Genomic DNA, 22232 nt, shown 5'->3' on the forward strand with positions numbered 1-22232 from the left:
CTCCTCTCTAGAGAGGCCAGAAAGCAAATTCTGTTACCTAGGTTTTCTTCAAAATGCAGCAAATTGCCTAAACCAGCTATTGATTTGCAGCATTAAGAAAGAAAAATAGGTTACAGACTTTGCTTTCTGGCCTCTGTAACAAATGGTTACACAAAATTCTTTGTTTCTGTAGCTTCTGCTAACACCAAAGTTCCAATTAAAGGGACATAATACTCATATGCTAAATCACTTGAAACTGATGCAGTATAACTGTAAGAAGCTGACAGGAAAATATCACCTGAGCATCTCTATGTAAAAAAGGAAGATATTTTACCTCACAATTTCCTCAGCTCAGCAGAGTTAGTTCTGTGTAAAAAGTTATACTCAACTGCTGCTCAGCTGCAGGTAAACAAATTTAAAAAAAATGAAGAAATGAACAGCAGCCAATCAGCATCAGCAGTGCTGAGGTCATGAACTCTTACTGTGATCTCATGAGATTTCACTTAACTCTCATGAGATTTCATAGTAAGCTTCCTTTACCTGATTGGTGAAATAATATGAGAGTGCACGATGCTAGTCCCTTCAGATGTCCCAGGACAAACACACTAAAATGCTGCTTAGAAATCCTTTACAATGGGAGGTGGCTACTGAGGAACTTTTGAGGTAAAATATCTTTCTTTTTTACATAGAGATGTTCAGGTGATATTTTCTAATCAGCTTTTTACAGCTATGCTGCATCAATTTCAAGTGTTTAAACATTTGGGTATTATGGCCCTTTAAACAGAGATAGCTTTAGCCCTGGTTAAGGGTGGTTTAAAACGAATTAAAGTGATTGTAAAGTTTAAAATAATCTTAAAAACATGGGCACTTTAATTAATTTAAAAAAGGTATTGTCTAGATTTTGTGCTATAAGCTTTTTGATAGTCAGTGCACAATCGTCTTATATACCTTGATTACAAATGGAGCACAATCAATGGTGCAGGGAGCATTATCTTGCACTCGATCACATGCTAAGAAAAGCGCTCATATTATAAGTAAAAACTTTACAAAGACGCTTCTTTTTTTAAATACTTACTATTTTGTTACGGTAAACATACCGTCGATCCTCCGCCTGCATGTCCTTCTGTATTGAGTATATTGATAACAAATCCGGCTTCCTACAATCGTTGCATGCCCCACGAGCTAGGAACCAAAGGGGGCACGCAAAAATTGGAGGAAGCCGGATTCGTAATATCCATTTACAAGAGCAACAGATGGTAGCACTTCCTACCATGTAGTGCTCCAGATGCTACCTAGGTATCTCTTCAACAAAGAATATTATTGGAACAAAGCAAATTTGATAATAGAAGTAAATTGGAAACTTTTTTTTTTTAAATGGTATGCTCTGTCTGAATCACAAAAATAATTTTTTTGGGTTTCATATCTCTGACGCATGGATCCATTTCACATTGTGATCACTCGAAAAACTCAAGAACCAAAATGAAAAAAGTGTTAGTCTTTACCACTTTAATAAGTGTCTCATTACTTATTGTTTTGTAAAGATTGTTGCTTTTTGCGTCTTGTCAGAGGGTATTTGCAGCTTTTTATCGAGTATCTACAGTTAATGGGAATTATTTGTTTTCTAGTTCGATTTGGGAGCAGTAAAATTGATAAGGAACTTATTGATCGAATTGAAAGAGTCACAGGCAAAAAGCCACATCACTTTTTACGGAGGGGGATTTTTTTTTCTCATAGGTAAGTTGTTGTTTATTTTCCCCTTTTTAAAAGAAATACTTTGTTTTTACTGTATCACCACTAAACAGCTCATCTTCAGTGCACAGAGCAAAATACTGCCCTCTATTCACCATCAATCCATTTTGTCTTCAGACTGCTGCCTTGTTATTTTCTGTTCCATGCTGCCATAATAAACACAGGCTTATTGGTAGCTGTGTGCTCTGATATTGCTACCATCCTAAGTATGTGACCACTTTTATATTTGGGGGGGGGGGGGGGGGCGATCTTAAAGATCATCTGCTATTACATAATCCTGAAAATCTAGTTTGATTACCAACTGATACGTAACTTTTATGGCAGTTGCAACAGTGACCTCCATTAAAGTGTATTAAAGGGACATTAAACCCCCAAAAAAATCTTTCTGGATTTAGAAAGAACATGCAATTTTAAACTACTTTCCAATTTACTTCTGTTATCTTATTTGCTTCATTCTCTTGATATCCTTTGTTGAAACGCCTATCTAAATAGACTCCGTAGCTGCTGATTGGTGGCTGCACATAGATGCCTTGTGTGAAAGAAACATGCTGGGTTTCATGTGCTTTGTTGTTATTACCAGGTTCTTTCTTGAGGGTCTTACAGACCTAAACATAGATTTACAGCTAGGCAAACTTTTATTGTGACTGTGTGAGAACAACTTCCCCTTCTTCAGACAAACGGAGAACTTTAGATTTATCCAGTTATCCCTGGAATATGTGTGCGCGTTTTTATAGACATACAAACAGAAAAAAACGAGAATAATAAAACGTATGTCCTTTTGTCCCTTTTTATTTTACATTATTTGATAACTTGGATACATAATCTTGTTGATTTTTATTGTTTCAGATATGTTATACTTTGTTTTTATTGAGCTACAATTCTTCTACCACTTTTTTGTTATTTAGTATTTTATATTCTACTGTCTGATATAATAATTCAGATATATGAATTAAAGTATGTATCATACATTCTAGAGTTCCCAGGATTAGCATTATAGCTGGTTAAACATACTGTATTGTTGTATGTGTTTATTGGTGGTTGTACACTTAAAGGGACACTGAACCCAAATTTTTTCTTTTTCGTGATTCAGATAGAGCATGCAATTTTAACCAACTTTCTAATTTAATCCTATTATCGACTTTTCTTCATTCTATTGGTATGTTTTTGAAAAGCAAGAATGTAAGTTTAGATGCTGCCCATTTTTGGTGAACAACCTGGGTTGTCCTTGCTGATTGAACAGCACCAATAAACAAGTGCTGTCCATGGTCCTGAACCAAACATTTGCTGGCTCCTTAGCTTAGATGCCTTCTTTTTCAAATAAAGATAGCAAGAGAACGAAGAAAAATTGATCATTTGAGTAAATTAGAAAGTTGCTTAAAATTGCATGCTCTATCTGAATCATAAAAGAAAAAATTTGGGTTTAGTGTCCCTTTAACCCTTTTCAGTGCTAATGACGGCTCTGAGCCGTCACAGAGTTTCTCACTCTGGTGCTAATGACGACTCAGAGCCGTCATGAGCACTCTCCCACCTTGAGGGAGATCTGGGGGCTCCTTACTGCTCCTACCCCAGCGATCGTGCCTGTAGAGTGACAGGCATCGCCAGGGCTTCAAGTGATGCGCGATGACGTCACGCGCAATTACGTGATGATGTCACTGCGCAACTTTATTTATACTTAAAGGGACAGTATACACTCATTTTCATATAACTGCATGTAATAGACACTACTATAAAGAATAAGATGCACAGATACTGATATAAAAATCCAGTATAAAACTGTTTAAAAACTTACTTAGAAGCTGTCAGTTTGGCTCTGTTGAAAAGGTAGCCGGAAAGCCCACTGCAAGTGACAAATAAGACACTCCCCCCCCCTCCCCCTTCTTTTGCATATGAAAAGACCCTTTACACAAACAGGAGCAAGCTGGAGTAGGTAGTCGAGCGTATTCACATAAAACTTTGGGGCTTGGTTAGGAGTCTGAAAATCAGAGCAATGTTATTTAAAAATAAGCAAAACTATATATTAATTTTAAAAAAAAACTTTATGGGCTATATAAATAGATTATCTACAAAACATTTATGCAAAGAAAAAATGAGTGTATAATGTCCCTTTAACAATGTTAAGTATAGGAGGAGGGGGCATGCTGCTTAGAAGCCTGTATCTCAGGCATCTAAGCAGCTACATACCCCCAAGACCCATTGTTGGAACGGTAATCGCTTACCCTTTCCAACAGTGTAAGTATTGGGGGTCCGTAAAAAAAATAAAAAAGTTAAAAAAAGATGTTTTCATAAATTTCAAAAATAAAATAAAATATTAGCACCCAGGTGGGAAATGGCTTAGCAGCCAAAGGGTTAAACAAGGTTTTAATCCCTCATTATGCAAAAAAAAGTTTAAATTGACATTTTTAAAGCATTTTTTATATATATATTTGTAATATATATCATAAATTAAGCAATGAATTGCAAACTATGTTTTGTTTTTTTATCCCTCAGTATGCAAAGATATTGACCATTTAACGGGACATTAAAGAGATATTGACTATATAAAGGAACAATAAAGTTATATATATTTGTTGTATATCTCAGCAATGTAAACGGTCTGTATGTTAGTTACATTAAAAGCAAAATGGTTTTCATGCATTTAGAGCTGCCCGTCTTGTTTAACATTTTCACGGTTCTGAAGTTTCAGATATCCGTTCTCTATGAAACCCTGTGAAGTAGGCTCATATGGTCTCCTTTGATGTGGATAATTTAAGACTAGATGTAAATGAGCTGATTATACAACTATCTCTGGTTCAGAGACAGTGTGTTCCATCTCTTGTTGCTCAGTATGGGGCTGCCGTCTCACAAGATCAAGAGAACACTAGACTAAAGATTAAAAAAATCATAAGGTCAGGTAGAACAAGACATTAAACAGTAACAGGACAAAATTTCTTCTCCCCATGCATTTTAATATTTGCCAGGTAGTATTGTAGATTTCTTGCAACCAAGGGGTTAAGTAAATATGATATATTGGTAGAGCGCTTCTCTCTTCGTATGCAAATTAATATGACCCTGGGGAAGTCTCCCTATGGGTGATGGGGGAAACCAGACGTGGACTCCTTGCCCAGTGTGCTTAGAGGAATGTGGCTGCACCTCACTGACGAGGCCCATAGGAGGCCGAAACGATCGTCTGGGCTTGTCATGTTCCTTGTTCAGAGGAGAATTGCCTGGTATTTCGGGGCTGGTCTGACCTTACTTGGCGGGATCAGACTGATATACTTCAGGAAAGTTTTCCTCTGTGAAAAGCACACTGGTCTAAAAGAGGCTGCTTCCGGGTGGTAAATCGCCAAAGAACTAGCTGATGAGCTGTTGTTCGTTCCTGGTAGAGCGCTTTTACTACTGAAAAGACCCGGTGAGTGCTTTCTACTTTAGTGTTATATATATCAGGTATCAGGTACCGCACACAGTGTACAAACTCCAAGGATCAAAAAGATAGAATATCAGCTTTTAATGCAAACATAGTTTAAAAACATCAAATCCAAATAACATGCACAGCGCTCAGGTGTGAGCAAAGGATACAGGTAAATCACATGCAAACGCGTTTAGTGCGCATGCGCACTTGTTCACTGCATACTCGAGGGTTAGTCTCTACAAACTTATATACAGACTTTTTAAAGTGATATGTATATATTAAAAACATAACATAAATACATGCTCTGCTACATTTACCTTGGATGATACCATACTGAAAACAATCTACACAATGTAAAGTTTATATATATATATATATATATATATATATATATCATAAACAACTGTATAAATAGATACACCAAAGATGTATCCACTGATACAGAAAAAAGCTGCACACACTCCCAATTTTATGCTAATAAATGTTCTTTTAACTTATTTTTATAAGGGGCTGGAAAAATCAATTCCACCAATATAAACTGCAATCTAGTACACTGCAATCTAGTACACTGCAATCTAGTACACTGCAATCTAGTACACTGCAATCTAGTACACTGCAATCTAATAAATGCAATCTGGTGAATTACTAGCCAGTGAGATGCGGTCTGATAATAATAAAATACAATTAAATGCAATAAATATAGTAAGACATATATTGATAATGCAAAAATATAATACATAAAAAGTAAAAAAAAGTCTTATCCTGTAGTAGAGAAAAATTCCTATAGTAGAGAAAAAATCCCAGGAATTGTTGCTGGTTGAGGTGTTCAGTGCTGCTCATAAAATAAAATAAACTCAAGGTTCAAGTTGAGCGTGAAGGTACAACTGCAGAAATCTTAAAAGATAAGTGCACAAAAACACCTCTCATAGTGCAAATCAATTTTAATAAAATATTATAAACCTATAAAATACACCTTCCCCTAGGGTAATCCCTACTCACAATATGAGACCTCAATGATATGAGGTAAGGAAGGACGAGTTGATATAGAAGTGTCCCCACTGTGTCCACAGAATAGCGTCTTGATGTGAGAAAAGTTCATCCTTTGAATCATAAACGACCAAGTTCTGTATTGCCTACCGGAGGTATTAACTGTAGCCGAACCAAAGGCTCAAACGATAACAAAATTTAATGTAAAAAAACCGCTGAAAACAGCCACGACCGGCGGGGAGTACTAGGTAACGTGTGAATAGCAAGTGACGTAAGGTGGGCGTAGCCTTGAGTGTTTCACTGAACGCGTCCGCTTCGTCAAAGGCTTGATGGTCGCCCACCTTACAAGCTGTGTATTTCAAGACAGCGAAAAGGAACACGCCCACCCTACGTCACTATATACCTGTCAAATATAATCTAGCCGAATGGTTACAAGGAAACTAATGCGCTCACACAGGCACATAAAGGAAAACAATGTTAATGTATGCATCATAAATATATTAGACCAGGGCCTATTAGTGGATTAATCATATACTGTAAGAGGAACATATATAAATATTCAAAGCTATCTATGTAGCGACTCTTTATTAATCCCGCTTGATATATATTAGATTATATTATCGCTTATCTTACTAGCATGTTCTGTTCTCTCCAAACCCCTACATAGTCAAGCTCCCTCTACAACAACACATTTATTGGGAAGCTGCTATCCTGCAGTCTTTAGCTTATTTTACATGTTGTCTAAATGATGTGAGTGAATGAAAATGAATTTAATTTGAAGTTTACTAAAAATTCAAATAAAGAAAAGATTGAATTTCTTGACATAATTTTATCAGGTGAGGGAGATAAAATAATCACCTCTTTGTATAGGAAAGAGACAGGCTCGAACAGTTACCTCCATGCCAAAAGTGGTCATCACAGGAATTGGATTAGGAATATACCATATGGCCAATTCCAGAGGGTAAGGAGGAATTGTTCGAGTCTGGTCTCATTTGATGTGGAATCTCAACATCTAAAAACAAAGTTTAAAGCGAAGGGCTATCCAGAAGGGTTTATAAAAGGATATGCAAAAGCACGCCAATTAGAGAGGACATCATTGTTGAAACAGCAAAAAAAGAACTCTAATATTCAAGGAAAGAAAAATAATATATTTTTATCTAAATACAATGAAGTTGTGGAGAATAAAAAAAGGAATTAAAAAAACATTGGCACATCCTCTTGGAAGATCCCATTTTGGATAAAACTTTGGATAAAACCCCTTCAGTTGTATTTAGGAAAAACAAAAATCTTAAAGACATATTGGCACCCAGTTGCTCAAAACAAAATAATAAGAATAAAAAAACAATTGGCTAAATAAAACTAATTGTGGGTTTTTTCAGGTGCAACCGTAAGAACTGCAATACCTGTCCAATGATAGACAAAGATAACAAACAAATAGTCTCTAAGGCTAATGGCTATAAAAACTGATAAAAACATCTATGAACTGCCATTCAAAATACGTAGTATATGTTTTAAAATGTTCTTGCCACCGTCAATATGTTGGTAGAATGAAGAGAACTGTTAAAAGAAGAGTAATGGAACACGTTACTAACATTGAAAAAGGAACTTTGTCTCATGGGGTAACAGACCACTATAGAGAATTCCATCAGAATGACCCTTCATATTTGCGTTTTAAAGCAATTGAACAAGTAACATTAGATGAGAGAATGGGAGACAGAATGCTACGGCTCCGACAGAGGGAGACCTTTTGGATACACTCCCTCCAAACCCTTGAGCCCCTGGGAATGAACAGGGAAGTGGATATCCAAGCCTTTTTAATAGGATATATGATATAATGTATATTACAACAACTATTGCACTACTTTGTTTGTTTGTTTTTTAGTTAGTCTTTTCATACATATTAACTGATACCCTTATGTCCCTTTTCAAAAAAAATTTGGATTAAGGAATGATTTCTCCAACATTGGTGTGTCCGGTCCACGGCGTCATCCTTACTTGTGGGATATTCTCTTCCCCAACAGGAAATGGCAAAGAGTCCCAGCAAAGCTGGTCACATGATCCCTCCTAGGCTCCGCCCACCCCAGTCATTCTCTTTGCCGTTGCACAGGCAACATCTCCACGGAGATGGTTAAGAGTTTTTTGGTGTTTAAATGTAGTTTTATTCTTCTATCAAGCCTGTTTACAGACCTTTGACTCCTCCCTGGAGTCTAAATCTAGTTCTTTCAGTTCTTCAAGGGGTTCCGTTTGAACCCTTACATTCCGTAGATATTAAGTTATTATCTTGTAAAGTTTTGTTTTTGGTTGCAATTTCTTCTGCTAGAAGAGTTTCAGAGTTATCTGCTCTGCAGTGTTCTCCGCCCTATCTGGTGTTCCATGCAGATAAGGTGGTTTTGCGTACTAAGCCTGGTTTTCTTCCGAAAGTTGTTTCCAACAAAAATATTAACCAGGAGATAGTTGTACCTTCTTTGTGTCCGAATCCAGTTTCAAAGAAGGAACGTTTGTTACACAATTTGGACGTAGTCCGTGCTCTAAAATTCTATTTAGAGGCTACTAAAGATTTCAGACAAACATCTTCCTTGTTTGTTGTTTATTCTGGTAAAAGGAGAGGTCAAAAAGCGACTTCTACCTCTCTTTCCTTTTGGCTTAAAAGCATTATCCGATTGGCTTATGAGACTGCCGGACGGCAGCCTCCTGAAAGAATCACAGCTCACTCCACTAGGGCTGTGGCTTCCACATGGGCCTTCAAGAACGAGGCTTCTGTTGACCAGATATGTAAGGCAGCGACTTGGTCTTCACTGCACACTTTTGCCAAATTTTACAAATTTGATACTTTTGCTTCTTCGGAGGCTATTTTTGGGAGAAAGGTTTTGCAAGCCGTGGTGCCTTCCATTTAGGTGACCTGATTTGCTCCCTCCCTTCATCCGTGTCCTAAAGCTTTGGTATTGGTTCCCACAAGTAAGGATGACGCCGTGGACCGGACACACCAATGTTGGAGAAAACAGAATTTATGCTTACCTGATAAATTACTTTCTCCAAGGGTGTGTCCGGTCCACGGCCCGCCCTGGTTTTTTAATCAGGTCTGATGAATTATTTTCTCTAACTACAGTCACCACGGTATCATATGGTTTCTCCTATATATATTTCCTCCTGTCCGACGGTCGAATGACTGGGGTGGGCGGAGCCTAGGAGGGATCATGTGACCAGCTTTGCTGGGACTCTTTGCCATTTCCTGTTGGGGAAGAGAATATCCCACAAGTAAGGATGACGCCGTGGACCGGACACACCGTTGGAGAAAGTAATTTATCAGGTAAGCATAAATTCTGTTTTTCCTCTAATATTCACATATAGATTTTTATCAATATTGGCGCTTTTGCTTTTTGTATTTGCAGCCACTCACATCATTTAGACATGTAAAATAAGGTAAATACTGCAGGATAGCATCCTCCCAATATATGTGTTGTTGTATAGGGAGCTTGACTATGTAGGAGAACAGAACATGCTAGTAAGATTAGCGATAATATAATCTAATATATATTAAGCGGGATTAATAAAGAGTCGCTACATAGATAGCTTTGAATATTTATATATGTTCCTATTACAGTATATGATTTAATCCACTAATAGGTCCCGGTCTAATATATTTATGATGCATACATTAACTTTGTTTTCCTTTATGTGCCTGTGTGAGCATTTTAGTTTCCTTGTAACCATTTGGCTAGATTATATTTGACAGGTATATAGTGACGTAGGGTGGGCGTGTTCCTTTCTCTGTCTTGAAATACACAGCTTGTAAAGTGGGCGTCCATCAAGCCTCTGACGAAGCGGACGAGTCCCGTGAAACGCGTAAGGCTACGTCCACCTTACGTCACTTGCTATTCACACGCTGCCTAGTACTCCACGCCGGTCATGGCTGTTTTCAGTGTTCTTTGCACATTACATTTTGTTATCGTTTGAGCTTTTGGTTTGGCTACAGTTAATACCTCCGGTCCAGAATACAGAACTTGGTCGTTTATGATTCAATGGATGAACTTTTCTCACATCAAGACGCTATTCTGTGGACACAGTGGGGACACTTCTATATCAACTCGTCCTTCCTTACCTCATATGATTGAGGTCTCATATTGTGAGTGCCTTCCCCTAGGGATTACCCTAGGGGAAGGTGTATTTTATATGTTTATAATATTTTATTAAAATTGATCTGCACTATGAGAGGTGTTTTGTGCGTGTATCTCTTTAGATTTCTGCAAATATATATATATATATATATCCTTGATTTAAATAATACACATCAGTGCTATTAATAGTTTAGAACAATAAATTTCAAATTGATCCTAACAATAATCAAGTTCATCATAACATATTATAGACATATTTAGCTAATTCATAAGACGATATAAATACATATACAATGGGTAAAAGAAAGGACTAGGTAAAGAGATCCAAGTCTCTCCTCATGTTTAGACCTAATGGATAACTGGTTTTAAGTGTAAACATCCAAAATACCACTTTAGTTCAGCTTATTTTCTTGGTCACCTCTCTTCCATCTAGGGATATGATCTATTCCCTGCAATGTTTTTTTTATTTATATATATATTATATTATTATTATTATTATTATTATATAAAGCGCCAACAGATTCCGCAGCGCTGCCCATGGGTACAAAGATAAAAGTACAGTACAATACAATATAAAACACCAGACAAAGTTTAACAAACAAATACAGGGGGAATTGAGGGCCCTGTTCCCGTGGGAACTTACAAACTAGATAGAGAGAGATAGATATATAGATGTACAGTATATATCTGGGAATGAAGAGGCACTCACAGGTCTTAAATAATCAACAATTCTTTAGCTTTTATTAGTTTAGGTCAACGTTTCGATTCATACCAGCATCTTTAGGATTTTGAAATCTTAGTTTAATATGAACTGCAATGGAGACATGATATTCAACTAAGATTTGAAAACTTGTCTTAAAAAGATCCTGGTATGGATCGAAACTAATAAAACCTGAAGAATTGTTGATAATTTAAGACCTGCGAGTTCCTCTTCATTCCCACAGCCCAATCTACTTGTCCCTCGTGACAATCTACTTGTCCTGATTTGCAAAAAAAATGTAACCAAGTTTTTCTCTAAGGGACGGTGTCTGACAGCATTACAGTATACCGATACAGTACAGGCAGTCCCCGGGTTACGTACAAGATAGGGACTTTAGGTTTGTTCTTAAGTTGAATTTGTATGTAAGTTGGAACAGGCATTTTTTTTAGGTGAAACTCTAGCCAAACATTTTTTTGTTTGTTTTGGATAGCATAGGATAAAGTTTGTTTTGCTATCTGTGCCCCTGTTCAGAATATTTCACATCACTTTCTGTCCTTGTGACAATTGGATTTTCAGTATTTTAGATTATCCTGGAAAGAAGGATTGTCGATAAAGCTCTATTTTCTCTGTATGTAAGTATGAGTTGTACTTAAGTCGGATGTCTGTAACCCGAGGACTGCCTGTATATGTATTCACTTGTACATTATATGTATATATGTTTTTTCCACCTTGTTTATGAGGAACAATGAAAGAAAATTACATTTATCGCTCTCTAGAGCATTTGTGTGCGAAATTCTTTTCTTCTAAAGTATTGATTTATATTATTTTAAATGTTAATAGAATTTTTGTGCTGTTAACATTTGAAATGTATATCACAACCCTGTTTTTTTTTTTACTGTTCTTGTTGAGGAACCACTGCTATAGTTGGCAAAAGTAAGAAACTTACTCTAAAAAAATACTACTACTAATTATTATTATTATTACTATTATTTATAATTTGCAAATAAAAAGGCTTTGGTTGTTCGTTCATTGTTAAAATCTGATTCCAATATTTAGGGAGTGAAGGTGATGATAAATAAATGTGTCGCTGATCTAAATTAGCTAGCATAACCCCTTGGTTGTAATAGAGGAATGTGCATACCATTTAGCACCTGCTGACAAACTGACCACCACAATGACCTAAATACAGCCAACCTAACACTAACAGTCTCTTAGGGCGCGTTTAGAACATGTATTGGCATCAGTTTTTTTCAGCGAAGCATTTTTAAAAAAACAAGCTTATTGCTGTAATGCCAAAAGAACCTGAAATCTACTGGAATGCATTTTTTACACTCACACAGCCAGTGGACAAACTTAAAAAATTAACTTTTTTTTTATTTTATTTTTAAAAAAAGCAAAATACATATACACACAGACACACAAATGTATAGATTATATTAACACTGAGGGTGTGAGGACAGGGATGAAACATTTGTAAAGGAGAGGATTTCTTGCATATTGGTAACACTGGATAAATACTAGAATGTCAGATAAAAATGACTGGAGAATTGAATTGTGGCCCCAGGGCGGCTTTGGCTAGGGACATGGAAGGGGTACATTAATTTTAGCAAATTCCTCCCTGTAAGTGCCATAGTACAAACAAAAATCTGCATAATCTGTACTGACCGGAAATTCAGGGGTAGACAAATTTTATTTTGTACTTAGAAGCAACCCCTGTGGGTGTGACGTTAACGACGAGGGTCTGTTTCGGCTTGAGTTCAGCTAACTGGAAAAGAGAGCCAGGCTGCAGCCTTCCATTCACCGGCATGTGTGTGCTACGAGGCTGTGTATAGTGTATCCCTCAAGTAGCTCTGAGTCGCTCTCCTGGCTGCTTGTTGGCTTTGCTGCTTGAGCTAAAAATCTTATACCCACTGCTTTTCAAACGAGCTTGGTTTCCATACTGAGACTAAAATGATTGCACATCATCTGCATCCTCTCCCTGTCTTTGTACAGCCTTATGGCTCAGGAAGCAAATAATTGATGCAGTGCTTAAAACTGAGGCGGTCCTCCTCTCTATTGAAGCCTGCACGCAGGTTGTAAACATTTGTTGTGAGCTGGCTCATTTTCCTGCTGTCACTCTGCCCTCACGTTCTCACACAACCACAGCACCCCTGCTGGCCGCTATTGAAATAACAATAAAAAAAAAAAAAAAGCTTTTACCCTGCTGCGGTCTGCTTGCCCGCAGCAGGACTAAACGTAAAAAAAAACACACATGCCCTGCGCCCAGAACTGCATGTGCCGGGCGTCGGGCGATAGGAATTGCCCATCCCTGCTTTGGTTTACTAGCCCAGAGAGAAAATGTTAGTAGTCCACTCAATGTAAAAGATAGGAAAAAGTCAAATTTCTATGTCGTCTACTGCAATTTAGCAATCCCTTTTAACCCTCGACTGCTATAGAGAGTTTGTGTATTATTGGTCTCCCTGTCAGCAAGGGATTTAGCACCTGTGTGCCCCACAAAATTACAAATAAGATCCATCAAATTGCGGGTTCCTAATTAACCCCTTTTAATTATTTGCTAGAGAAGTTCAATGTACTGTGTAGCAACATGGCCAAAAATGAGTCCAATAAATGATGCAAACCCTACTTGATGTCACTCGCGTTCAGTATGGGATGGAACGTCTGGCGCTTCAACACGATAGCTAGGTCAAGAACAGATGTGTATTTACATGTGGCATTGGCATACATCTTTAGCCTCAGGAGATCGAATGTAGGTGAGATGGTACCCAAGGTACAGTTGAGTTACAGAAAGGGTGTAGAGTCATAGTGGCACCAGAGCTATTGTCTGGCATCTGTAAGGAAAACTAATCAATTTCTATATGGGCAAAAAAGGAGGCTTGATGTTGAACACTATTGGGGGCACTGTGCAAGTCAATAGTTGCCAATTGCCAAGTTCCGATTAGACTGTAGTGGCTGACTCACTTTCCAGTATAATTAATACGATTTCAAGATTATTATTTTTCTCTTGTTAAGTGTATCCAGTCCACGGATCATCCATTACTTGTGGGATATTCTCCTTCCCAACAGGAAGTTGCAAGAGGATCACCCACAGCAGAGCTGCTATATAGCTCCTCCCCTAACTGCCATATCCAGTCATTCTCTTGCAACTCTCAACAAAGATGGACGTAGTAAGAGGAGAGTGGTGTATTATAGTTAGTTTCTTAACTTCAATCAAAAGTTTGTTATTTTTAAATGGTACCGGAGTGTACTGTTTTATCAAAGGCAGCATTAGAAGAAGATTTCTATGATCTTAGCAGAAGTAACTAAGATCCATTGCCGTTCTCACATATTCTGAGGAGTGAGGTAACTTCAGAGGGGGAATGGCGTGCAGGTTTTCCTGCAATAAGGTATGTGCAGTTAACATATTTCTAGGGATGGAATTTGCTAGAAAAATGCTGCTGATACCGGATTAATGTAAGTTAAGCCTAAATGCAGTGATTTAATAGCGACTGGTATCAGGCTTATTAACAGAGATACATACTCTTATAAAAGTGTAATATAAAACGTTTGCTGGCATGTTAATCGTTTTTATATATGCTTTGGTGATAAAACTTATTGGGGCCTAGTTTTTTCCACATGGCTGGCTTTATTTTTGACTGGAAACAGTTTCCTGAGGCTTTCCACTGTTATAGTATAAAAGTTACAGTTGGTGCAGTTAAAATTACAAACTGTGACATTCAGCTTCCCTCAGCAGTCCCCTGCATGCTATAGGACATCTCTGAAGGGCTCAAAAGGCTTCAAAAGTAGGAGCTGTGGCAGTTGTTATGACTGTTTAAAAAACATATTTTTCGTTTTGTTAATCTGTTTTTTGTATTAAGGGGTTAATCATCCATTTGCAAGTGGGTGCAATGCTCTGCTAACTTGTTACATACACTGTAAAAATTTCGTTAGTGTAACTGCCTTTTTTCACTGTTATTTCAAATTTTCCCAAAATTTGTTTCTCTTAAAGGCACAGTAACATTTTTTATATTGCTTGTTAACTTTGTTTAAAGTGTTTTCCAAGCTTGCTAGTCTCATTGCTAGTCTGTACAAACATGTCTGACACAGAGGAAACTACTTGTTCATTATGTTTAAAAGCCATGGTGGAGCCCCATAGGAGAATGTGTACTAAATGTATTGATTTCACCTTAAACAGTAAAGATCAGTCTTTATCTATAAAAGAATTGTCACCAGAGGGGTCTGTCGAGGGGGAAGTTATGCCGACTAACTCTCCCCACGTGTCGGACCCTTCGCCTCCCGCTCGAGGGACGCACGCTAATATGGCGCCAAGTACATCAGGGATGCCCATAGCGGTTACTTTGTAGGACATGGCTGCAATCATGAATAATACCCTGTCACAGGTATTAGCCAGATTGCCTGAATTGAGAGGCAAGCGCGATAGCTCTGGGGTTAGACGAGATACAGAGCGCGTAGATGCTGTAAGAGCCATGTCTGATACTGCGTCACAATATGCAGAACCTGAGGACGGAGAGCTTCAGTCTGTGGGTGACGTCTCTGAATCGGGGAGACCTGATTCAGAGATTTCTAATTTTAAATTTAAGCTTGAGAACCTCCGTGTGTTACTTGGGGAGGTATTAGCTGCTCTGAATGACTGTGACACAATTTCAGTACCAGAGAAATTGTGTAGGCTGGATAAATACTATGCAGTGCCGGTGAGTACTGATGTTTTTCCAATACCTAAAAGGCTTACAGAAATTATTAGTAAGGAGTAGGATAGACCCGGTGTGCCCTTTTCCCCACCTCCTATATTTAGAAAAATGTTTCCAATAGATGCCACTACACGGGACTTATGGCAGACAGTCCCTAAGGTGGAGGGAGCAGTTTCTACTTTAGCAAAGCGTACCACTATCCCGGTTGAGGACAGTTGTGCTTTTTCAGATCCAATTTATAAAAATTTAGAGGGTTACCTTAAGAAAATGTTTATTCAACAAAGTTTTATTTTACAGCCCCCTTGCATGCATTGCGCCTGTCACTGCTGCGGCGGCGTTCTGGTTTGAGGCCCTGGAAGAGGCCATCCATACAGCTCCATTGACTGAAATTATTGACAAGCTTAGAACACTTAAGCTAGCTAACTCATTTGTTTCTGATGCCATTGTTCATTTGACTAAACTAACGGCTAAGAATGCCGGATTCGCTATCCAGGCGCGTAGGGCGCTATGGCTTAAATCCTGGTCAGCTGATGTGACTTCAAAGTCTAAATTACTTAACATTCCTTTCAAGGGGCAGACCTTATTCGGGCCTGGTTTGAAAGAAATTATTGCTGACATTACTGGAGGTAAGGGTCATACCCTTCCTCAGGACAGGGCCAAATCAAGGGCCAAACAGTCTAATTTTCGTGCCTTTCGAAATTTCAAGGCAGGTGCAGGATCAGCTCCCTCTACTTCAAAACAAGAGGGAACTTTTCCTCAATCTAAGCAGGCCTGGAAACCTACCCAGTCCTGGAACAAGGGCAAGCAGGCCAGAAAGCCTGCTGCTGCCTCCAAGACAGCATGAAGGAGCGGCCCCCTATCCGACAACGGATCTAGTAGGGGGCAGACTCTCTCTCTTCGCCCAGGCGTGGGCAAGAGATGTTCAGGATCCCTGGGCGTTGGAGATCATATCTCAGGGATATCTTCTGGACTTCAAAGCTTCTCCCCCACAAGGGAGATTTCACCTTTCAAGATTATCTGCAAACCAGATAAAGAAAGAGGCATTCCTAAGCTGCGGGCAAGACCTCCTTGTAATGGGAGTGATCCATCCAGTTCCGCGGACGGAACAAGGACAGGGGTTTTATTCAAATCTGTTTGTGGTTCCCAAAAAAGAGGGAACCTTCAGACCAATTTTGGATCTAAAGATCCTAAACAAATTCCTCAGAGTTCCATCATTCAAGATGGAAACTATTCAAACCATTTTACCCATGATCCAAGAGGGTCAGTACATGACCACAGTGGACTTAAAGGATGCCTACCTTCACATTCCGATCCACAAGAATCATCATCGGTTCCTGAGGTTTGCCTTTCTAGACAGGCATTACCAGTTTGTAGCTCTTCCATTCGGGTTGGCTACAGCCCCAAGAATTTTTACAAAGGTTCTGGGCTCACTTCTGGCGGTTCTAAGACCGCGAGGCATAGCGGTGGCTCCTTACCTAGACGACATCCTGATACAGGCGTCAAGCTTTCAAATTGCCAAGTCTCATACAGAGATAGTTCTGGCATTTCTGAGGTCGCATGGGTGGAAAGTGAACGAAGAAAAGAGTAATCTATCTCCTCTCACAAGGGTTTCCTTCCTAGGGACTCTGATAGATTCTATAGAAATGAAAATTTACCTGACGGAGTCCAGGTTATCAAAACTTCTAAATGCTTGCCGTGTTCTTCACTCCATTCCGCGCCCCACGGTGGCTCAGTGCATGGAAGTAATCGGCTTAATGGTAGCGGCGATGGACATAGTGCCATTTGCGCGCCTGCATCTCAGACCGCTGCAATTATGCATGCTCAGTCAGTGGAATGGGGATTACACAGATTTGTCCCCTCTACTAAATCTGGATCAGGAAACCAGAGATTCTCTTCTCTGGTGGTTATCTCGGGTCCATCTGTCCAAAGGTATGACCTTTCGCAGGCCAGATTGGACCATTGTAACAACAGACGCCAGCCTTCTAGGTTGGGGTGCAGTCTGGAACTCCCTGTAGGCTCAGGGTTCATGGACTCAGGAGGAAAATCTCCTCCCAATAAATATTCTGGAGTTAAGAGCAATATTCAATGCTCTTCTAGCTTGGCCTCAGTTAGCAACACTGAGGTTCATCAGATTTCAGTCGGACAACATCACGACTGTGGATAACATCATCCATCAAGGGGGGACCAGGAGTTCTCTAGCGATGTCAGAAGTCTCCAAGATAATTCGCTGGGCAGAGACTCACTCTTGCCACCTATCAGCGATCCATATCCCAGGGGTAGAGAACTGGGAGGCGGATTTTCTAAGTCGTCAGACTTTTCATCCGGGGGAGTGGGAACTCCATCCGGAGGTGTTTGCTCAATTGGTTCTCCGTTGGGGCAAACCAGAACTGGATCTCATGGCGTCTCGCCAGAACGCCAAGCTTCCTTGTTACGGATCCAGGTCCAGGGACCCAGAAGCGGCACTGATAGATGCTCTAGCAGCGCCTTGGTTCTTCAACCTGGCCTATGTGTTTCCACCGTTTCCTCTGCTCCCTCGTCTGATTGCCAAAATCAAACAGGAGAGAGCATCGGTGATATTGATAGCGCCTGCGTGGCCACGCAGGACCTGGTATGCAGACCTAGTGGACATGTCATCCTTTCCACCATGGACTCTGCCTCTGAGACAAGACCTTCTAATACAAGGTCCTTTCAATCATCCGAATCTACTTTCTGAGACTGACTGCATGGAGATTGAACGCTTGATCCTATCAAAGCGTGGCTTCTCCGTGTCAGTAATTGATACCTTAATACAGGCACGAAAGCCTGTCACCAGGAAAATTTACCACAAGATTTGGCGTAAATATCTTCATTGGTGTGAATCCAAGAATTACTCATGGAGTAGGGTTAGGATTCCTAGGATATTGTCCTTCCTCCAAGAGGGTTTGGACAAAGGACTATCAGCTAGTTCTTTAAAGGGACAGATTTCTGCTCTGTCTATTCTTTTACACAAGCGTCTGGCAGAAGTTCCAGACGTTCAGGCATTTTGTCAGGCTTTAGTTAGAATTAAGCCTGTGTTTAAACCTGTTGCTCCCCCATGGAGCTTAAACTTGGTTCTTAAAGTTCTTCAAGGGGTTCCGTTTGAACCCCTTCATTCTATTGATATCAAACTTCTATCATGGAATGTTCTTTTTCTGATAGCTATTTCCTCGGCTCGAAGAGTCTCGGAGTTATCTGCCTTACATTGTGATTCTCCTTATCTGATCTTTCATTCAGATAAAGTAGTTCTGCGTACAAAACCTGGGTTTTTACCTAAGGTGGTTTCTAACAAGAATATCAATCAAGAGATTGTTGTTCCATCATTATGCCCTAATCCTTCTTCAAAGAAGGAACGTCTTTTGCATAATCTAGACGTAGTCCGTGCATTGAGGTTTTTCTTGCAGGCTACTAAAGATTTTCGCCAAACATCTCACCTGTTTGTTATTTACTCTGGACAGAGGAGAGGTCAAAAGGCCTCGGCAACCTCTCTTTCTTTTTGGCTTTGGAGTATAATCCGTTTAGCATATGAGACTGCTGGACAGCAGCCCCCTGAAAGAATTACAGCTCATTCTACTAGAGCTGTGGCTTCCACCTGGGCCTTTAAAAATGAGGCCTCTGTTGAACAGATTTGCAAGGCTGCGACTTGGTCTTCGCTTCATACCTTTTCAAAAGTTTACAAATTTTATACTTTTGCTTCTTCGGAGGCTGTTTTTGGGAGAAAGGTTCTACAGGCAGTGGTTCCTTCCGTTTAAGTTCCTGCCTTGTCCCTCCCATCATCCGTGTACTTAAGCTTTGGTATTGGCATCCCACAAGTAATGGATGATCCGTGGACTGGATACACTTAACAAGAGAAAACATAATTTATGCTTACCTGATAAATTTATTTCTCTTGTAGTGTATCCAGTCCACGGCCCGCCCTGTCCTTTTAAGGCAGGTCTAAATTTTAATTAAACTTCAGTCACCACTGCACCCTATGGTTTCTCCTTTCTCGGCTTGTTTCGGTCGAATGACTGGATATGGCAGTTAGGGGAGGAGCTATATAGCAGCTCTGCTGTGGGTGATCCTCTTGCAACTTCCTGTTGGGAAGGAGAATATCCCACAAGTAATGGATTATCCGTGGACTGGATACACTATAAGAGAAATAAATTTATCAGGTAAGCATAAATTATGTTTTTTTAATTTTTATGCCGTTGTGCTGCAGTTGTTGTACCACCATCATTCAAAATCCAGGGGGTGCTATGATGAGATTTCAGTTTGATTTGTTTATTTTTTTTAGTCTACTGTACCTATGTCTTGGCACACATTGTCGCACCCTTCTCTTATCTTACTGGGGGGGCAGCTTTTCTGCACCACTACAAAATACCAATGTGCTTGTCCTGATTAACATTATTCATAAAAAATAGGTTAAACGAATGCAGAGTGCAGGTAACCGCTTCCCATCTCTCTTCAATGTGTGCATTGAAATTCTGCACTTCTTTCTCTATTGAAACTGCAACATCTAAGATAATAGAAAACATTATGAACTTATCACATGGCAACATCCGCCCAGATAAGTCGAGCAATTAATTTCTTTGTCATTCTAACAACATAATAATTATCATTATGTGCAGACAGCAGCACGGCCATATTGGATCTATTTAATTTGGTTGGTTCAGGAATAACTGCAGGAGATACAAGCCTTGTGTCTCCTGAGCAGAACAGGCCAATCACCAGCTGCTTATGGCTCCTGAGTGGGAGTTGATTTGTATGTTTAAAGGGTTATAAAACCCCAAAACATGTATTTTATTATTCAGATAGCTTGTGCAGTTTGAAACAACTTTTGTTATATAATTTGCTTCATTCTCTTGGTATTCTTTGTTGAAAAGCATACTTAGGTAGTTTCAGAAGCAGCAATCCGCTACAGGGAGCTAGTTGCTAATTGGCGGCTGCACATATATGCCTTTTGTCCTTATTCACCCATTGTGTTCAGCTAGCTCCCAGTATTGCATTGCTGCTCCTTCAACAAAGTATACTAAGAGAATTTAGCAAATTCTAAAATAGAGGTACATTGGATAGTTGACATCTGTTTCTTGCATACAACTCCAGCTCCATAGCAGCAATGCACTACTGGGAGCTAGCTGAATTCATCTGCTGAACCAATGACAAGAGGCATATTATGTGTAGCCACTAATCACCTGAGCCGATCTAGCTATGCTATTCAACAAAGGATACTAAGAGAAAAGAATACATTGAAAAATCTCAAAATTATCCTATCTGAACCATTAAAATGGTAATTTGGACTTTCATGTCTCGTTAAGGTTTTTTAATGTTATATTAAACAAATGATGTTGTTATTTTTTTGAGACAAGCAGTAACAGTTTGCCTACATTTTCCTTTTTCTATACATAGAGACATGCACCAGATCCTTGATGCATATGAAAACAAGAAGCCTTTTTACCTCTATACAGGAAGAGGACCGTCTTCAGAAGCGATGCATGTGGGTCACCTCATCCCGTTTATCTTTACAAAGTAAGTTTATTCATATTAGTTTTATGAAAGGAAGTCATGATGGCTGTATGTACTTTCTACATATTTAATGTGTATAAAAATGTTTAGCATTGTCACCACAATCTGTATAAGTATATCACAAGCATTTCCTCTGTATATAGTGCCATATGAGTCTGGAAATTTGCATCAGATCCTTTCTTGTGGTAGCCAGTATCTGTTGCATAATAGCGTCTGTTTCTTTGTTTTGAAAGACTGCCTGTCAGTTTGAGTACAAACAAAATAATTTCACTACTTCAGAAATGTTATACTTCTTTTGCCACTCCTTTGTCTGCTGGGTTAATAGTTTGTAAATGAGTTATTCTGTTTCTGAATTTATTTATTTTTCTTTTCGAAATCAAAGGTGGCTTCAGGAAGCGTTTGATGTTCCATTGGTTGTCCAGTTAACAGATGATGAAAAATACCTGTGGAAAGACTTGACCACAGAGAAAGCTTATCAGTATGCAGTAGAAAATGCCAAGGACATCATAGCATGTGGTTTTGACATAAATAAAACATTTATCTTCTCAGACCTTGAATATATGGGGTAAGTGGAAGCTATTTTAATAACAAGGAAACACCATTTTTTTAAACTGTAAAAGTTCTGTTGTAAATCATTGCAAAGGTAAAATTGTATTTTGGTGAGACATTTTTTTTCTTAGAGTTTGGTACTTGCTGTTATATTTAAATAAATGATAATATTTTTATTATTCACTATTTTTAGCAACCGATTTTTTTTTATCTCCTTTTCTTAACGTAACATCTGTTTAGTAACATAAATGTAAGTGTGTTTTGAGAGAACAGTATGTGTAAGTGAAATTTATTAACCTTATAAACATAGTTTATTATTAAAGGAAAAGCCTGACAGGTTTTAGTCACAATCCCGGTATTTAGGGGGGCTTTTTCACACACTGTTTATATTGAATTTTGAAAACACCAATGAGAAAACCATTTGACTATTTTTAATAAACTTTGATTGCACTTGTTTAATTAGGAAATTACCATAGGATTGAAAGTGATGTGAGTATTGGAACTGTTTAGAACCACTAAACACGGTAGGATGGCATAATTAGTAAATGCATAATAACAAA

General features: G+C 38.8%; 1 protein-coding gene across 2 annotated transcripts in view; it reads left to right on the forward strand.

Moving 5' to 3' along the window:
* The window catches only part of WARS1 (tryptophanyl-tRNA synthetase 1), a gene marked incomplete in the record, with an annotated part of 157837 nt that overhangs the window by 34559 nt on the left and 101046 nt on the right, over positions 1–22232 (forward strand). For both annotated transcript variants that reach the window (XM_053697450.1, XM_053697451.1), the window contains 3 exon segments: positions 1605–1713; positions 21007–21126; positions 21506–21688. In XM_053697450.1, the coding sequence (XP_053553425.1) occupies positions 1605–1713; positions 21007–21126; positions 21506–21688 (412 nt within the window).

The sequence above is a fragment of the Bombina bombina genome, chromosome 1 (genome assembly GCF_027579735.1).
Source record: "Bombina bombina isolate aBomBom1 chromosome 1, aBomBom1.pri, whole genome shotgun sequence".
In the NCBI taxonomy this organism is placed as follows: domain Eukaryota; kingdom Metazoa; phylum Chordata; class Amphibia; order Anura; family Bombinatoridae; genus Bombina; species Bombina bombina.